General features: G+C 38.0%; 1 protein-coding gene across 4 annotated transcripts; it reads left to right on the top strand.

Annotated features, from left to right (window-relative positions):
• Window positions 1-18: 18 nt before the first annotated feature.
• Window positions 19-19,546, top strand: UFSP2 (UFM1 specific peptidase 2). Of its 4 annotated transcripts, none has more exons than XR_011564543.1 (12): window positions 19-126; window positions 3,042-3,120; window positions 6,016-6,199; window positions 6,281-6,347; window positions 10,061-10,218; window positions 10,615-10,807; window positions 12,191-12,337; window positions 13,049-13,213; window positions 13,412-13,536; window positions 15,027-15,103; window positions 16,102-16,744; window positions 19,380-19,546. XR_011564543.1 is itself a non-coding variant. In XM_019953450.2 (12 exons), the coding sequence occupies exons 1-12, from the start codon at window positions 124-126 to the stop codon at window positions 19,464-19,466; spliced, it is 1,317 nt and encodes a 438-aa protein (XP_019809009.2). In that variant the 5' UTR covers window positions 19-123; the 3' UTR covers window positions 19,467-19,546. The 4 variants fall into 4 exon arrangements, 2 of the variants coding, with proteins under 2 accessions (XP_019809009.2, XP_019809007.2); XR_011564542.1 differs by having other exon boundaries at window positions 16,009-16,744; XM_019953450.2 differs by having other exon boundaries at window positions 16,102-16,133.
• The last annotated feature ends 49 nt before the right edge of the window (window positions 19,547-19,595 follow it).

Genomic DNA, 19,595 nt, shown 5'->3' with positions numbered 1-19,595 from the left:
GCAGGGCATGTTGGGAACGGTAGTCGGCCCTCCCAAATCCCGCCCTCCGGCGGAACCACTTCCGAGCCAGCCTCCTGAGCGGTGGGCGAGCCTCTGCGTTGCTGTCGGCGCCGCGTAACTGATATGGTGAGTATTCCTCCCCAGCTCGCCACCGACTCCTGCGTGGTCATCTCCGAGCTCACTAGCTGCCTGCAAGTGGGACTCTGCGGCCCTTGAAAGAACTGGATCTGCCGGGGACCGGTGGTCCGGGCCTTGGTCTGGGCCTTCTCGTCCTCGGCCTGGCCCCTCCCGGTAGAGCCGGAGGGAAGCCGCCCCCGGACGACCTTCGACTCCCCGGCTCCACCGTTCTCCCTGCACCTTCCCTTGTGCGTGCATTTTGAGAACGAGGGAATCATAAGAGGTTTTTAAAAGTTTCGAAGAAAGAGTGGACCTGGAAAAGAGAAGAGTAACTTTCCACATACCTCTTGTTCTCTCGGCAGTGTGGTGGTAACACTTCCCTGGTTTCCCCCTGACTGCTCAGGCAGGTTCTGCTGCAGTCCGGTATCCCTAGATGTGTGTTCAGTACTTTTCTTTACACCCTGTGCTTTCTCCAGAATTTGTATCTCCAGCTTAGAGATGTATTCTGAGCTCCAGAGCCGCACATCTACTAACTGTACCTCCACTTGGTTGGCCCATATATATTTTAAACTCAGCAAGTTCAAAACTGACTTAACCATCCCCACCTCACCCTGCTTTTCCTCCAGTGACCCCATCTCAGGTCATTGCGCCACCACCCACCGCACCGTTGTTCATGACAAACACCTGGAAATCATCCTTGACATCGCCCTCTTTGCAGCTCCTGAACATCTATGGAATGTCCCAAATACTATGGAATCTACAGGGGCCTCCCTGATAGCTCATTTGGTAAAGACTCCACCTGCAATGCAGGAGACCCCGGTTCCATCCCTGGGTTGGGAAGATCACTTGGCGAAGGGATAGGCTACCCACTCCAGTATTCTTGGGCTTCCCTTGTGGCTCAGCTGGTAAAGAATCCGCATGCAATGCGGGAGACCTAGATTTGATCCCTGGCTTGGGAAGATCCCCTGGAGAAGGGAACGGCTACCCACTCCAGTATTCTGGCCTGGAGAATTCCATGGACTCTATAGTCCATGGGGTCGCAAGGAGTTGGACAGGACTGACCTCTAAATGGTTGTCAGTCATCACAGTCTCTAACTATTCTTGTCCTTGGCACCATGAGATCTAACCATCTGCTATGGTGTCTTAAGTGGTCTTGTAAGCAGGCCTTCACCAGTCAGAGCCCCTCCGTGGGAAAGGTTCAGCCACTTTCACCTCTCTCTTTCCTTTGGAATTTTGGAATACTATTTGGAATATTTCCGTTGGAAATACTCTTATCTATTTACTGCTCAGATCTTAGTTTAAATGTTATTTCTTCAGAGAGAGTCTCAATTCAGAAGTGTAAGGAGATTCTAGTGTATTCACATAAAATGTCTTATGGAACCTTCAGAACAACCCTGTGATATTTTTCCAGTATTACAGAAAAGACACACTTGAGTGAGTTACAAGGTTATACAGAAAGTAACAGTGAAATGTTGCTCGTACTTTAATCTTCAGTATCTTTCAGTGCCATTAAATATTTTTTATTCAAATAGGTACATAGCATTTAATCAACTTCTTATACTTAACAGATTCTTATTGATAGCAATTTAGGTGGGATTTTTTTGTTTGTTTGTTTTTTGCTGTGATGAACAACAGCAAGATAAGTGGACAGCATTCAAGCTAACTTTGTCCTGAACTTTCCTGATTATTTCTTTAGGATAAATTCCAAGAAGTATAACTGGGGCACAGGGCATGGCCTTTCAATAGGTTATACTTGGTGGAAAATAAAAGCAGTCACCCTTGGAACAATGTGACAGGGATTATAAATGAGAAAAATAGTAATGGTACCTATTTTGAGTATCAGAGTTAGTATATGTCCAGTCATTTAGCATAGTGCCTTCTACTTTTTAAGAGCTCAGCAAATGTAGTACTTACTGATTTAGTTAAAAATAGGACTCTTAGTGTGTAGTATAGTTCTTCATCTTGTTCGGGGCATATTTTAAGAATCTGATGAAATCTTTGAAACCTTTTCCCAGAGGTTGCCTTCCTCTTTCCCACCCTTCTCCCCAAGCAAAATGACATATCTTTTGTCATATGTCATCAACTACGTGAAACTCAGCATATGGACCCAAATTAAGAACTGCTAATAATTTCATTTTACAAGTGCTTTTTTTTTCCCTTTTATAAGTTGCAGGCATTTTCCTACAGCATTTAATATTCACATAAAGCATGATTTTTCATTGCTGTATAATGTTTGTAATTATTTAATTGGTTTCCTCTTGTTGACAAGCTGATATTCGTATACACTAATCTTTGTGTGTTTTGCAGATTTCCTTAGATTAAATATCTATATGCAGAATTACTAGACCAAGAATACGAATGTAAGGCTTTTGATTCTATTGCCATATCACCCTATGATGAATTCTAAGTTTATACTCCCACCATCAGTGATACATTAGTTTCCTCTCATTGTCTTGCCCACCAGTTGTTATCATAATAGGTTTAGTGTTCCTGTCCCATTCTTAAACCATTTCTTGACTGTTGATCTTTTCATGGCATTGTTAAACCCTATGATTGTGAAGACTATAATTTAGAAATACTGTCCCAGAGCAGTGTGGTCCTCAACCTTTTTCCTTTAGAATCATTGACATAGAAGAGTTTTTAAATATCCTCCCCAGACCAATTTATCAGAATCTCTGGGAGTGTAGCCTAGGAATGGGTACTTTAAAATCCTCAGGTGATTTCAGTGTGGAACAAAGGCTTAGAACCTCTAATACAGAATTTATGGTGTTGTGTTTTTCTCCATAAAGCAAGGAATTAATTCATAAAATAATTTGAAAAGTCACAGTTAATTTATGCCTTAATCTAAATTCAGTTAGATTCTAATTTATATAAGGATGAGTTTCTTTTGTTTTACAATGAAATTTTGCTTTTATTTGTCTTAGGTTATTTCAGAGGCTATGGATATACTCTTCAGAATAAGAGGTGGCCTTGATCTAGCTTTTCAGCTAGCTACTCCTAATGGTAGGTCTTCCAAGATACTCCTTTTTTACTATAAAAGCGGCAATGAAATATGGTGAGATTCTCCCCATTTTGAAAATGAAACTGAGTGAGAGGGTGAATAAACTGTCTAAAGTCAAATAGAAGTGATATGAATTGGATTTAAACTTAGACACTGCGTTCCCCACCACTGCTAGCCCATGGGGCTCCTCTGCACATTAAGGTGTCCCCTTAAGAAACTTTACTGCCCTCTCCAAGAAAATTGTGACAATAAATATAAATATCCACCCTGAGCATAATGTAAATGAGCAGCTAGACTTAGACTTCGCAGGCTTAAATAGTACATCACCGTAAGACTCCAGAACCCATTCTCTTGAGGTCGTGTGGTTTAGGAATGGCAGGCAGGTTCTCTGGGAGAAAAATCAGCAGTGTTGGTATAAACCAAACTCTAGGATGTCTTCCTGTTTCTGACTGCTGCCACAAACCAAGCTAAAGGATATCAGAGGAGGATGACAAGGAGCTGTGTTTGAGATGTGTTTCATTTGAAATGCCACAGTACATCAAGTGTAAATTCCCAGCTGGCAGTTTCTAATTTGAGTCTGAAACTTGGGGGAGAGTGGTCAGAATTAGAGATAGAGAACTTAATGTATCCCAAGGATGATAGTTAATGCCTTGTATTAGATGAAATCACTCAAGAAAAGTATGATCAAGGGTGTCAGGAGCCACAGAGAAGTTCAGAAAGGTGAGGAGTAAACAGTGTCAGAGTTCCTTCAAGATCACCAGCTGATGATTATTTACTGGCCCCTTGGAAAGAGGAAGAGAGAGAATGCAAGATGGTCTTTCTGACCCATGCCTTCATATTAAAAAATTGTTCTCTGTGTTGGTCCACATTCTGATCCCCACTCCCCAGCCAAATAAAGTAAGTCTCAAGGACAGAGACTTGGGCATCAGTAAGTTTTTTAGTTGATTCTCTAATGTGCAATCAAGATGAGAATCATTTTGCAAGAACTAAATCAAACTCATTTTTAGGCCTGTCTTATCAGTAAAGTATTGTTCCTTGGGCTTCCCTGGTGGCTCAGTGGTGAAGAATCCATCCGCCAATGCAGGAGACATGGGTTGGATCCCTGGGTCGGGAAGATCCTCTAGAGAAAGAAATGGCAGCTCACTCCGGTATTCTTGCCTGGAAGATCCCATGGACACAGGAGCCTGGCGAGGCTGTAGTCCATGGTGTCACAAAGAGCCGGACATGACTTAACTACTGAGCTCCCATACAGGGTGTCACTTTTGTGGATAAAGCCTTACATTTTACAACTCGCTACAAATTGAAGTTATCCTTTGCTATGAACTTAACTGCAAAGTGTAACTGATCTGTCAGTCAACAGACATAATGATGTAATTTCAAATGTAAATAGGGACTGCAGATACTTTTTACCCAAATAATTGATGTATTTGAGCTTGTTTTCTGACTTAATAGTATTCCTCCTCCTATACCCAACTCTTTGAAACACTCCTTGAAGGGAATCATTAATGAGGAAATACTGAGAACGGAGGTGTTTAACTTTAAAGACATCACAATTATTTAGATATTTCATGGTCTTCAGGGATGGGCAGAAGGTAATCCAGGAATTATGTTTGTCTTTTGTAGTGAAACTATAAATCTTTAAATTTGGATTTCTGAAACATATCAGGATGCCTTTATATCTGACTTGTTATAAGTAATCTTTCTCTCCCACAACCTCAAGGTATTTATTTATCAAGGTATTGATGTGATAGTTAAATATTTTAACCAAAGAGTTAAACAGGTTTAGGATTTAGGAGTATAAAACTGGGACAAATATTTAAATATTGTCTTCTTCAGATGTATCTTTTTATATAGCTTTGACTTTGGAACCATGAAAATGTTTTTTATATTCAAAAAATTCTGTTAAGTAAAAAGGAAATCATTGAAGTCAGACAAATACCAGGTTTGATGACATACCACATAGAGGAAAATGAACATGACTTAAGAACACAATACTTTGTACAGTCTTAGTGGGATATAGTTTGAGGAAGAGAACTACTAAGAAATTCAAATCTCACTCCAGAGTTTTATTTCTGTAAATAATATGGTATTTTGAGAGTAACTGGAATCCTCATCCATTGCTGATGGGAGCGTAAAATGATGCGGTTCCTCTAGAAAGCAGTTGGACAGGTCCACAAAAAGAGAGTCACCATATGATCCAGCAGTTCCTTCTGGGTTATTACCTAAAGAATTAAAGACATATCCACACAATAACTTCTGCACAAATATTTGTAAAACCATTATTCATGATAGCTAAAAGATAGGAACAACCCAAATATGTCAGTTTACAAATGAATAAACAGAGTATGTTCTGTTCATATAATGGAATATTATTCAGCCATAAAAAAGAGTGAAGTGCTAATTCATGCTAGGGATGGATTCACAGTTGGTTGATTCTTGAAGATATTAGGCTGAGTGAAAGAAGCCAGACACAAAAGGCCACAGAATGTGTGATTTTATTTATATGAAGTGTCCAGAGTAAGCCAGTCTACAGAGACCAAAAGTAGATTAGTGATTGCCATAAGTAAGTGCGGGGAGATGGGGAATGACTGCTGGGAAGTCCAGGGTTTATTTGGGGGTGACGGAATGTTCTGGGATTAGATAGTGGGGTGATTGCAAACCTTGTGGTATACTAAAAGCAACTGAATTGTACACATTAAAAGAATGGATTTTCTGGTCTATGAATTTTATCTCCATTTTTTTTAAAGACAAAACAAACTTTTTTTACATTATTGAATTTGAGGAATGGATATTTGGGGGTCACTTTTACTGTGCTCTACTTTTGTGTGCTTGGATGCCTTCATGTTGAAAAGTTTGCAGTTTTTTATATAACTTCCATTTGTGTTCTTTTAATTTAGAAATTTTTATCAAGAACGCACTAAAGCATGTACTGAGTGACCTGTCAACAAAGCTTTCTTCAAATGCCCTTGTGTTCAGAATTTGCCACAGTTCAGTGTACGTATGGCCTAACAGTGATATGAACACCATCCCAGGAGAGCTGACCGACAGTTCTGCCTGTAAGGACATAATGCGCTTTATTCAGTGAGTATGCTTGAAGATTGCTAGAAATGTTTTTACAATATCATTTCATATTATAAACATCTCCGTGTGTTAAAATTTTAGATTTGAACAGGAAGAAGATACAAAACGAAAATTCACAAAGAAGAAAGATAAAAAGTTATCAGACATGGTAAGCAAATCACCTGTCTTCTTAGTGATAAAAATTTTCAGTCCTTGAATTTGGCTTTGAGTGAGATCTTAGAAAGTTCTTATTTTTTTTTTTTTTACAGATCAGATGATTCAAGTCCAGAAAGATTAAGTGACATGCCCAAGGTTATACCTCTGTTTTATATATCTAAACTGTTGTCCTTGAGTATGTTTACAGATTACTTAAAAAGGGATCATTCTGAAACATGACAGTGACGCATTATGCTATATGAAATAGTAAATGATAAGTGATTTACTTTTCTTCACAGTTTTGGTTCTGTTGATTTTTGAACCAGTACTGTTGAGTATCTGCCACATGCCACAAACTTTGCCAAGTGTTAGAGATAAAAAACGGAGCAGCTACTTCAAGGCAGGAAGTTGTACAAAGTTAATATTTAATATGACTGTAGCATTCTTCCAGACTAGTGAGAATAATAGAGTGGACATGAGGTTGGAGATGTGGACAGAGACCACTCGGGAGTCTGAACAAATCCAGTAGCTATAGTAATAAAGAGAAGGGAATGGATACAAGAAATATTTAGGGAATGAAAAGGATTGTACTTGGAGACTAATTGGATGTGGGATGACCAGCTTCTTGCTTGGGTAAAGATGGGAGATGGGGAAGACATGAGGTCAGTGTTGGTCATACTGTGTTTGAGACACCAGTGAGGTGTCAACATGAGCTGTGAGATTTTTAAATGTGAAGTGTACAAAAAAACTATGGGCTTTGGATAAGGATTTGAGAGTTGCCGGTTATTGGAGGTTGACATCTTGAGGGTTACAGGTCAGGTATTCTATAGAATGTTTCTCAGATTGGGTTTGAGTTTGTTCTCAGCCGCCTTATGGTGGGTTCAGGTGGTCACTGTTGATGGGAATCCCAAAGAAGCAACGTGTGTCCCCAGCACATCGTGTGAAAGAGGCATATGCTTAGTTGGTTCTCGTATCAATGACGTTAACGTTGATCACTTAATGTGGTAACTGCCACTTTTCTCTACTGTGAGGGTCCTATTTTTTGCCCTAATAATTAGAAGGTATCTTGCGGGAAGATGCTTTGAGTTTATGTATATATCCTATTCCTCATCAAGTTTTTACCCAACACTTCTAACATCAATTGATAATTGTCAGAATCTAGCATTAATCTGATGGTTGCGAAGTGGTGATTTTTTTCTAAGTCTCTTGTTTCCTTTTACATTTACAAGATGCCTTTGTACTGAAAGGAAGAGCTTTCCCTTTTTGCTGTGTATTAACTGCGTGGAAGCATGGATTCCTGTTTTATGCAATGAGTTGTCTGTTAGCTGTCATCAGTTATTTTGATGCTCATATTTTCTGCTTTGGCCAAGAGAAACTTCATGCTGGCTCCAGTGTCCTCTTGCTACTGTACTTTTGAATACTTCATACTTTCTTCCAAGGATGTTCCAGGTTCATGTACTTTTGCTATTTCATCTCAGGAATCAGCCATTTCCCCAAGGAAGGCAGACATGTATGCATACATACTATACATATATAATGCACACATCAACATTTACCCGTGTAAATCATATACCCCCAGTAATACTTCAGCCTCACACAATTCCTAACCTTCTCCTGGTGAGGAACCTGGCTTCCAGTACTCTTAATATTTTGCTAAATTTGTTTAATACACAGAAAGCATTTTCAGAATTGTTTTTCCATACCACTATCAAAATCAAACCTTCTAATAGAGTTCATTATTAGTATGTCTTTAGAGCAGAGGTATATAGTCATAACATATGTTTAAAAGTTGTCTTGATTTGTTGTATCTTGTTTATTCTTTTTTTTTTGAAAATTTTAAATCTATACAAATATAGTACAATGAACCATCAGATCAGATCAATCGCTCAGTCATGTCCGACTCTTTGCAACCCCATGAATTGCAGCATGCCAGGCCTCCCTGTCCATCACCAACTCCCATATTTCACCAAGACTCATGTCCATCGAGTCAGTGATGCCATCCAGCCATCTCATCCTCTGTTGTCCCCTTCTCCTCCTACCCCCAATCCCTCCCAGCATCAGAGTCTTTTCCAATGAGTCAACTCTTTGCATGAGGTGGCCAAAGTACTGGAGTTTCAGCTTTAGCATCATTCCTTCCAAAGAAATCCCAGGGCTGATCTCCTTCAGAATGGACTGGTTGGATCTCCTTGCAGTCCAAGGGACCCTCAAGAGTCTTCTCCAACACCACAGTTCAAAAGCATCAATTCTTCGGCGCTCAGCCTTCTTCACAGTCCAACTCTCACATACATACATGACCACAGGAAAAACCATAGCCTTGACTAAACGGACCTTTGTTGGCAAAGTAATGTCTCTGCTTTTGAATATGCTCTCTAGGTTGGTCATAACTTTCCTTCCAAGAAGTAAGCGTCTTTTAATTTCATGGCTGCAATCACCATCTGTAGTGATTTTGGAGCCCAGAAAAATAAAGTCTGACACTGTTTCCCCATCTATTTGCCATGAAGTGGTGGGACCAGATGCCATGATCTTCGTTTTCTGAATGTTGAGCTTTAAGCCAACTTTTTCACTCTCCACTTTCACTTTCATCAAGAGGCTTTTGAGTTCCTCTTCACTTTCTGCCATAAGGGTGGTGTCATCTGCATATCTGAGGTTATTGATATTTCTCCCAGCAATCTTGATTCCAGCTTGTGCTTCTTCCAGTCCAGCATTTCTCATGATGTACTCTGCATATAAGTTAAATAAACAGGGTGACAATATACAGCCTTGACGAACTCCTTTTCCTATTTGGAACCAGTCTGTTGTTCCACGTCCAGTTCTAACTGTTGCTTCCTGACCTGCATACAAATTTCTCAAGAGGCAGATCAGGTGGTCTGGTATTCCCATCTCTTTCAGAATTTTCCACAGTTTATTGTGATCCACACAGTCAAAGGCTTTGGCATAGTCAATAAAGCAGAAATAGATATTTTTCTGGAACTCTCTTGCTTTTTCTATGCTCCAGCGGATGTTGGCAATTTGATCTCTGGTTCCTCTGCCTTTTCTAAAACCAGCTTGAACATCAGGAAGTTCACGGTTCACATATTGCTGAAGCCTGGCTTGGAGAATTTTGAGCATTACTTTACTAGCGTGTGAGATGAGTGTAGTTGTGCATTCATCTGCACTCATTCCAATCCCAAAGAAAGACAATGAACCATAGTGAACTTTTAATGCTTCTGGATACATGATCAGTCTGGTTTCATCTTCATTTCCCACTCACTGTGTGCCTCTCCTCAGATTATTTTGAAGCAGAGAAGAATTTTTCTTTAAGCTAAGAATTGTGCTTTTAAATAATTTACTATAATATAGTTTGCTGCTGCTGCTGCCCCTAAATCACTTCAATAGTGTCCGACTCTGCGCGACCCCAGAGACAGCAGCCCACCAGGCTCCCCCGTCCCTGGGATTCTCCAGGCAAGAACACTGGAGCGGGTTGCCATTTCCTTCTCCAATAATGAAAGTGAAAAGTGAAAGTAAAGGAGCTCAGTCGTGTCCGACTCTTAGCGACCCCATGGACTGCAGCCTACCAGGCTCCTCTGTCCATGGGATTTTCCAGGCAAGAGTACTGGAGTGGGGTGCCATTTCCTTATATATGCCATTTCCTTAATATAGTTTATATGGTCCTTAAAAAGTCCTTTTACTTACCTTTTATATTATCGTTCAGTGTGCTTTAAGTTAACTTACTGTTTATCTTTGCAGCATCAAATAGTAAACATAGATCTGATGCTGGAAGTGTCAACCCCTCTGGCCGCCGTAACGCCCATTATTGAAAGAGAAAGCGGAGGACACCACTATGTTAGTATGACTTTACCAGTTGATGCAGTTTTATCTGTTGCTCCAGAAGAAACGTGGGGAAAGTAGGTATTTTCTAATACTACTGCCACCGTTAAATGAGGACCCTCCCCCAAAGTAATCAAAGCCCATTTTTAAGTGTCATTGAGGCATATCTAGGGTGGTGGTGGTTCTTTTTTACTGTGATTTACTCCCTGTTTATTATTAAACTAAGAGTCATCTAGTATTCAGTGTTTATTGAGGAAGTAGGATAATATGCAAAACCTATAGAATTTTCCATTTATCTGCATAGGGGAAATTTAGTTTATTTAACATTAACTTTTTATTATTTAGACTTACTTTAATAAACCCAGTCCTATCAAGGGCATATCAGGAATATATTGATACATGAAACTTGACACTTTCATGTATCATAACTATTATAACTTTTGTTAATGCACTTGTATATTTCCCCCCCACAGAGTTCGTAAACTTCTAGTTGATGCAATTCATAATCAACTAACTGATATGGAAAAATGCATTTTGAAATACATGAAAGGAACATCTATTGTGGTTCCTGAACCACTGCACTTTTCATTACCAGGGGAAAAAAATCTTGTAACAATTTCGTATCCATCAGGAATTCCAGATGGTCAGCTGCAGGCCTATAGAAAGGTAAAACCAATTCATTCTTAGAAAAATAAAAATATTCATTTTGTATTTAATTTTGTGCTTCTAATAAATAGCGTTTTGTGATTTAATTTTATCAGGTGTGGATGCACACTATTGGCTTTACATCTTAATGTCTATTCTCATGTAACTTTTTAAAGTCTTTTTAAAAAAATATTATGCTAAATTATATATAACATTTTAATTTCATATATTCAGTGAAGTTCATATGTTATTTTTCTATAGTGAAATTTAATAACGAAAAGATGCTTACATGCCTAGAGAGGCTGATGAATGCTATTTAATAACTTCCTTTTCTTTCCCATTAGTTGCAGATTTATAAAAGAGACAAGATTACAGTTAGAGAAGGGAAATTAGATTTTATCTTATTTCTAATTAGGATTTGTAGTACTCCATCCCGCACCTCCCAGGATCATTTGGGTTTTATTAGAGGTGTTTTGAAGAAACATGATCAGCATTCAAAGAAATGAGATTTATTGGCAAACGACTGGTTCGATAGTGTGTGTATATATATATATTTTTTTGTTAGTATATATTTTTGATATGTGGCCTTGCCTAGTACCCATCAAATTATACCATGGAAACATCTTCCCAATCTGTGTTCCTGAAAAGAGATGTAACACTGTAACCCTCTGTGCCTCTCTCTAAGTGCCAAATGAATTGATTTGCAGAAGCAACAGTTACACAAGCTAATGATCTCATTCAAACTGTTTGAATACATAGGAGATATCAAAAAGAAGATGTCAGACTTTCAGAGTAACTATTACATGTTTTTATACATTCAGGAATATGTTGCCTTTTAAACATATATGTTTATTTTTATTTTGATGCCATATTGGTCTTTAAACCACCAATTCCCATTCTGTAATCTAATCACTACCCCTTATATTTGTTAAATACTCTAAGCATGATTTTTAAAAATGAAAACCTAAGCATGATTTTTTTGGTATAGTTATATCATTGTTAATTACTCATTTACAAGACTTTAAAAACTAGTCTTTAGCCTGGATTTGTTTTAGCAGACTGTGTTACAATAAGTAATTTTAAATTATCTCAGTTCTTTCACTGTAACAAATTATTTTCAATTTTCTATATTCTCTTCCAGTTTCTATCCATATACATAGATAAACAAAAATCCTTTTTGGTTTTAGTTATATATAGATAAACAAAAATAAATTCTTTTTGGTTTTAGTTTAAATCTCACCGTCTTTGACCTTCATGAATTAAATCATAAGTGTCTGATAACTTGTATACCCAGTATATAGTAAATTTTCTGTTTTGTATCTAGTTTGGGTTTATTTATTGACTAGGAATCTATATCATTTAACCTTTTTTCTCTTATTTGCTGTTGATTCTGGTTTTATTTAGGAATTACACGATGTCTTCAATCTGCCTCATGACAGACCTTATTTCAAAAGGTCTAATGCTTATCATTTTCCAGACGAACCATACAAAGATGGTTACATTAGAAATCCACATACTTATCTCAATCCACCTAACATAGAGACTGGTATGGTGAGTTTAGTAATTATTTATACGAGTTAGTTGATCATTAGTGTCATTAATTGTTTTTTGCTTGTGCCCAGTGGATATTTGATTATGATTAATTATTTTTTTATTCTCTGCAGGACTTAGGTTGCTAATATTTTGTTAAGAATTTTGCATTTATGTAATGATATTATCTTATAATTTTATTTTCTCATACTGTTCTTACTTCACTTTTGTATCAGTAATACACTGATACACTGAAAGAGTTGGAGAGTTGTTTTTTTTTAATTTTTATAAGGCACTAAAAGTAACAATCTAGCTCTGAAAAAAGTAAATGACTCGAGCATGTGTATGTATATAGTGTTATCTTAATAGATGATATACGTATGTATACATATAATATATACATCTGCTGCTGCTGCTGCTAAGTCACTTCAGTCGGGTCCGACTCTATGCGACCCCAGAGACGGCAGCCCACCAGGCTTCCCCGTCCCTGGGATTCTCCAGGCAAGAACACTGGAGTGGGTTGCCATTTCCTTTTCCAATGCATGAAAGGGAAAAGGGAAAGTGAAGTCGCTCAGTCGTGTCCGACTCTTCGAAACCCTATGGAATGCAGCCCACTAGGCTCCTCCATCCATGGGATTTTCCAGGCAAGAGTACTGGAGTGGGGTGCCATCGCCTTCTCCAAATATATACATCTACAGTTAATATTTTACTGTGTTTCTTCTTTTTATATAGGTTTATGTGGTCCAGGGCACATATGGTTACCATCATTATATGCAGGATCGAATAGATGACAATGGCTGGGGCTGTGCTTATCGGTCTCTGCAGACTATCTGCTCCTGGTTCAGACACCAGGGATACACAGAGAGATCCATTCCAACACACAGAGAAATCCAGCAGGTACAGAACATGCCATTTTGAATTACATGGATGTTTCATGAACCCTAATATAGCATTAAATAATTATACCTACCTCATGGTCCAGATGACTTCTGTTTTGAAGGGAAAAAACATATATACTGGTAATCAAGGGAAATGCCCTATACATAATTTTTAATAGCTGTCTTGTGCATGATTTTTTTTGTATTTTTAATAAAGGCTCTAGTTGACGCTGGGGACAAACCAGCAACATTTGTTGGATCACGGCAGTGGATTGGATCTATCGAGGTGCAGCTGGTGCTAAACCATTTGATTGGTGTGACTTCAAAAATACTGTTTGTCAGGTAAGGAAACTTTAAGAAATTTGAGAAATCATTTCAAAGAGAGTTTGTCACTTATTGAAAGAAAAAAGTGCATTTTTTCCCCCAATTTGTTTTTGCTCTTTTCTCTTTCTCCACCTTGCCCCCTTGCTTTATAAATCTCATTTTTTCCAGTCCTAAATTTTTTTGCTGTTATTTTTTAGAAGATGTTTGTCAGTAAACTTCGTGATATGTACTTGTACGATCTAGGCCTAGTCTTAGTCTGGAAGAGGAAAACTTGGAAATATGTCAACTTTGAGTAGTTACAGAAGGTCTGGTTTTTTAATGGAGAAGTCATTGAATTCTTGGAAGGGAAAAATCATATTGATCTATGACTGACCTTTTTGTTTATTCCTACTCTTTTGCTTCCTGAGATTTTAAGAAACTAATCATGTATCCAAATATAATTTTATCTTTTCCTTATGTATTATAATAGGAAATTTTATATAGGAAATAGGAAATTTATAATATAGGAATATAAAATTTATAAATAGGAAATTTATAATAGGAAATTTTCTTTTCCTTATCTATTAAAAATAGAATATTACTATTCTAATCACACTTCTAGTATTAAAATATGAGCAAATATTAGATAAGATTGATTTCTATGACCATCTCTAGCTTACTCCTTATATATGAGCTTATGTTTTTAATACATTTATTATGACAACCTTGATAACTGTAATGTCATTATCCTTATTGTCCAAGTACTTTAGTACATCTGATTTCACAGTTGGAATTTGGATTGGATATGGAAGTCAGTGCTAACAAATAAGTAATAGATTAAGTAGTGAAGTAGATGGTGATTAAAAAGTGAAAGTTTTGACACATGAAAATGTTGCTTCATACATTCCTCACGAAGCAAGAGCAAAGGGTTAGTTAGCACCACCTGGCACCTCCATTCTAAAAAAAAAATTTCATCTTTTCTATTCTCAGAAGTAAAAATTGTATGATATTGAAATATTCCCTAAAAATATGTTGTACTTAAAAACGTTTTGCAGTTTTCACACTGGCTTCACAGACATTGTCTGTTTTAGTCCTGGAATCTCCTGTCACATAGAAGGGCAGGTATTTTTGGTCCCAGATTAAAGATGAGGAATTACAGATGAGTTTGATGGTAAGAAGACAAAATCCCAGGATTTAAAACCTATCCTTCTGAAAGTAAATCCACCCATAAGAATCCCCTCAGTATCAAAGTGACCACTTTCAATCTTGGGTTAAAAGTCCAGAACCTTCTTTATGCAGTTCTAGAAGCAAAGAATCAAGATCTTCTTTCCTAGCTCATTTAGTGACCTTAAATATTTAGAGGTTGTATTTCTTTCAATTGCTCTGAGTTCTCTACCACTTAATTTTACTTAAATTTATATCTATATTTTTAATAACCAAAAAAGAAACCAAAAAAGTAGAAAACATTATTTCCCAAGCTCATTTGATCTTCAGAATAGTTCATCTGATAGAAACTGGTTTCTTTCTAGCCAAGGTTCTGAAATGGCCTCTCAGGGACGGGAACTGGCTAATCATTTCCAGAGTGAAGGAACTCCAATAATGATTGGTAAGGTGTTTTGGAATCTTGTGTTCTTTTGGTAGATGGAGAGTATGTGAAACTTACCGTTAATGTAAATACATAATGGCACATAATATCAGTCCTTTGTAAACGTATTAAAATTAGCTTTTACATCAGGCATACTGACCTCTGGATATTTTTTTAAATTTCCAAGGTGGGAGGAAAGTTATAAAAAAGATTATAATAACTAGAAGAGTAAAGGCTAAGAAGAGATTTGATAACTGTGTTCAAATAGACATCAGAGCAGAATGGAAAAGAGACAGTGGTCACTCAGTATAGCATCTGTCCTGGCTGTCAGGAACTTGGCTCGCTGTGTGACATTATGCAAATTGCTTAACCTCTCTGGGCTTTCTTTGTAAAACAAGAGAATTGGATTAGCTAATCTAAAGATTCACAATTCTATGAGAAATAAGACTTGCCCTGGATGACAGAAGGCAAGCTAAAGACTGGTGTGTAAGAAATGCAGGTAGACAGATGTCAGCAAACTACAGAAAGTACTGACTGAGTAGACAGGCTGCACCATTAGAGGTACTCAGAGCAGAGAAAACATGGCCTGTCTGCTGAGAGAGGTACCAACAGCAATGATTGTTACCCTGTTGTGAGGAGTTTAGACCCTCTGACCCTTTTTAAATCCAGTTTAGGTAATCCCATGAATATTAAAGTGACATAGAAACCTAATATGATTATAGATGTGATTGTATCTTTTCTGTCTTAAAGATGTGATTTTGTCTTTTCAGAGTATATTTGATGTTATGTCTTTTCCAGTTTAGGGCAATCAATTTTAATATTATGTTAGATCAATTCATAGGCAAAATAATCTTTTTTCAACTGAAATTGAATGGGAAGTGGAGAGTAACATATGCCCTCTCATTTCTTTATTTCCTCTTCTATAGGGGGAGGAGTTTTAGCTCACACAATACTAGGAGTTGCATGGAATGAAATTACAGGACAGATAAAATTTCTGATTTTAGATCCACATTATACAGGTGCTGAAGATCTGCAGGTTATTTTGGAAAAGGTAAGTGTCTGTTTAACAAATAAATACAAGGAAAAGAACCCAAAACCAGGAGGGAGAACCGGAAGCTAACAGAAAGATGGATTGTAAACTGAGAGCAGAGATCCTCACTGTAAGGAAGGACTCTAAGCCTGTGATCAGTAACTCTCTCTAGGTATGAAGGGCAGGGGGGAACTAAAGTAATAGAGTTTGAAACTCATAAATATATTCCTTTGGAGACTTTACAGCTTTTTGTGAAAATAGTGAGATTTATCAATGCCTCAAAAAAGAGTAAAATATATAATGTTTATAATTTTCAAATTAACCAAAAGTTGGCAGTATGATGGACATTGTGGAGACTTGACTGCTTTTATATATATATATATATATATATATTTTTTTTTTTTTACACATAACTTAATCTCATTCTATGAAAGATTTGAATTTGAAACAAATTTAAGAATATTTGTTAATGCTTAAACTACCAGCTGGAGAAGGCAATGGCACCCCACTCCAGTACTCTTGCCTGGAAAATCCCATGGACGGAGGGCCTGGTGGGCTGTAGTCCATGGGGTTGCTAAGAGTTGGACACGACTAAGCGACTTCACTTCACTTCAAACTACCAGCTAAAGGAGGTATAAATTTACGTTAATTTATAGGCAACTAATTCAGATTTAGTACTGAGTTTTAATGAGAAATTAGTACTAAATTTCCATGAAACCTGTACTAAATCTTTTGGAGGCAAGTGTTATAATACACACTTGAATTTTTAAAAAGTTTTATATTTTTTGCCAAATAAGTCATTAGTACCAATAAAAAAGATTTCTTAAATCAGAAATTGTAGGGAATTCTGGGGAAATGGATGGTTTAACATTGAAATTCACTTATGAGAGATCTTCAAAACTGAATATAGCTATATGAGATTAGTAAAGCCCTATGGATGAGATGTTTATGTAAAGAGTTTTTAGTATTTTATGTAGCTGAACTCTTTTATCCCCACTTTAATAAAGTCTTTTGCCAATTATTGGAGCATCTATAAATACTAACAGAATATAAACACATTCTTAAAATTTTAAATGGCACGTACACACAATTTTCTCTTTCAAGGCATTTGGACTTCTAAGTCTATGACGTGTTCTTGGCTGGTATACATACCTTCCTGAAAATATGAGCAATTTCTGTAGCAAAGTGTTCATTCACTGGACATTCATTAAGTACCTAATATTTACCATCCACTATCCTAAGCACTGAGGGTATTAAAATGGATCTTTAAAGAGCTCTTTGTCCTTTGTAGAGAAGGACAAAGAAGGAGAGTCCATAAAGGACTGCTGCTGCTGCTCCTGCTAAGTTGCTTCAGTCACGTCTGACTCTAGGTGACCCCACAGACAGCAGCCCACCAGGCTCCTCCATCCCTGGGATTCTCCAGGCAAGAATACTGGAGTGGGTTGCCATTTCCTTCTCCAATGCATGCATGCATGCTAAGTCGAGTCAGTTGTGTCCGACTCTGTGCGACCCCATGGACAGCAGCCCACCAGGCTCCTCTGTCTACGGGATTCTCCAGGCAAGAATACTGGAGTGGGTTGCTATTTCCTCCTCCACAATAAAGGATTCCTTCCTCCCAAAAATATGGTGTCTTCGGTGGCACTTACAAGGCCGCCCCCGCAAAGGGATTACTCTAAGTGAAAGGGAAGCTGGGCATGTTCTGAGAACTGTGGCATTTTTAACATGACTTGAACTGGTGGAGAGGGGTGGCTGATGACTGGAGGGATCTGCAGAAGCTAAGTCAGGATGGCCACTGAGAGCCAGGCTGAGATACATGCGTTCACATTTTATCTTAAAGGCACTGAGAAGCCTTACAGGTGCTGTAACAGAACACTGTAGAGGGGGCGGCTTATAGTAGCGGAGGTTTATTTCTCAGAGTTCTGGAGGCTGGGAAATCCAGGATGGAGGTGCCGGCTGATTTGGTAGGCCCACTTTCTAGTTCAAAGACGGCAGACTTCCTCACTGTCTCCACGTGGTATAAGGGATGAGGAAGCTCTCTGGGCACTCTAATGATGGCTCTATTGTCATTAACGTAGTCAGCTCCCAGAGGCCCCACTTCAGATGCCAGCACATTGGAGATTAGGGTTCATCATACAAGTGTTAGACACATTCAGTCAATGTCAGGGGCCGGAGGGACAATCCTCCCTCTGCCTGACCTCTCTACCCACTTGGGGAGCTTTCCTGTGTAAGTTCCCTAAGCCAGTCACCTCAAAAGAAGGACGTCTGGCTCCTCTCCTTACCCCCACAGTTGCTGGTTTGGGTGCTGTCTCTACCCACTTCTCTTGAAAAAAATTTGAGACCAGTTACCTAGAGATGGCCCACATGTGTGAAAGATTAAAACAGAAAGTGTAAGCCTTTTTCTATCGTTAAGAAAACAGATTTTAGGACATGAAATTCATTAGAGAAAGTTTTGCTGAAAAAATGAGATGATAAAAAGAACTTTATGTAAAGAAATGACTCTCAATGGAAATAAACGAGACTTAATTGGTGGTATCTGTAGGCAGGGGGAACAGAACTGGTAGAGGACTTTTTAATTTTTACTTTCACCTCATTTGAATTTTTTTATGTGTATCTTATTTTTGCAATCAGAAAAACAATAAAGACCTAAAGAACATCTCTATTCAACCCTCTCCCCTCCACACTGAAAAACAGGCTAACAGACCACCTTCCTCTGTAGGAACTATGACCTTTGTCTTCAGGTCCCTGCCAGGATGCCCAGCAGCCTCCTAGTTAGGTGGGCTTCCCTGATAACTCAAGTGGTAAAGAATCTGCCTACCAATGCAGGAGACACAGGAGACTCGGGTTCCATCTCTGGGTTAGGAAGACCCCTGGAGGAGGAAATGACAACCCTCTCCAGTACTCTTGCCTGGAAAATCCCATGGACAGAGGAGCCAGGCGGCAGTTAAATTATCACATGCCATCGACTACCAGAATTATAAAACCATACATCTTAAAACTCAATAAAATATGACATTGAGTAATAGTACCATAATGAAGCTTTTCCTTTTTTAAATGATTCCTATGATTAAATACAGAATTAAAATTTTTAAATTCTATCTGAAATGAACCCAAATAAGCTACTTTTCTGTGCTTAATAGGAATTCAGATACTTGCATTGTATAGGTATTTACAGTCTTCCTGCAAGATTCAGTTGTAAAATGTTACAATTTCAGTTATGTAGTCCTGTAACTTTGTAATAGGTTTTCCTTTCCCTTCTCCCACATCTAGGGCTGGTGTGGATGGAAGGGCCCAGAGTTTTGGAACAAGGATGCTTACTATAACTTATGCCTCCCTCAGAGACCAAATACTATTTAAAATATCCTGGACTCAAAGACTGTATCAAAATTGTACTTTGTAACTTTGTTGATAAAGAATAAATTTAATTTCAAATTAAATCCTGGGGGTAGTTTGATGGTTTTTATGAGTTTTTCCAAAGGTTGTAAA

This window comes from Bos indicus, chromosome 27 (genome assembly GCF_029378745.1).
Source record: "Bos indicus isolate NIAB-ARS_2022 breed Sahiwal x Tharparkar chromosome 27, NIAB-ARS_B.indTharparkar_mat_pri_1.0, whole genome shotgun sequence".
Taxonomy (NCBI): Eukaryota; Metazoa; Chordata; class Mammalia; order Artiodactyla; family Bovidae; genus Bos; species Bos indicus.
This window is presented reverse-complemented; position numbering and strand designations above follow the sequence as displayed.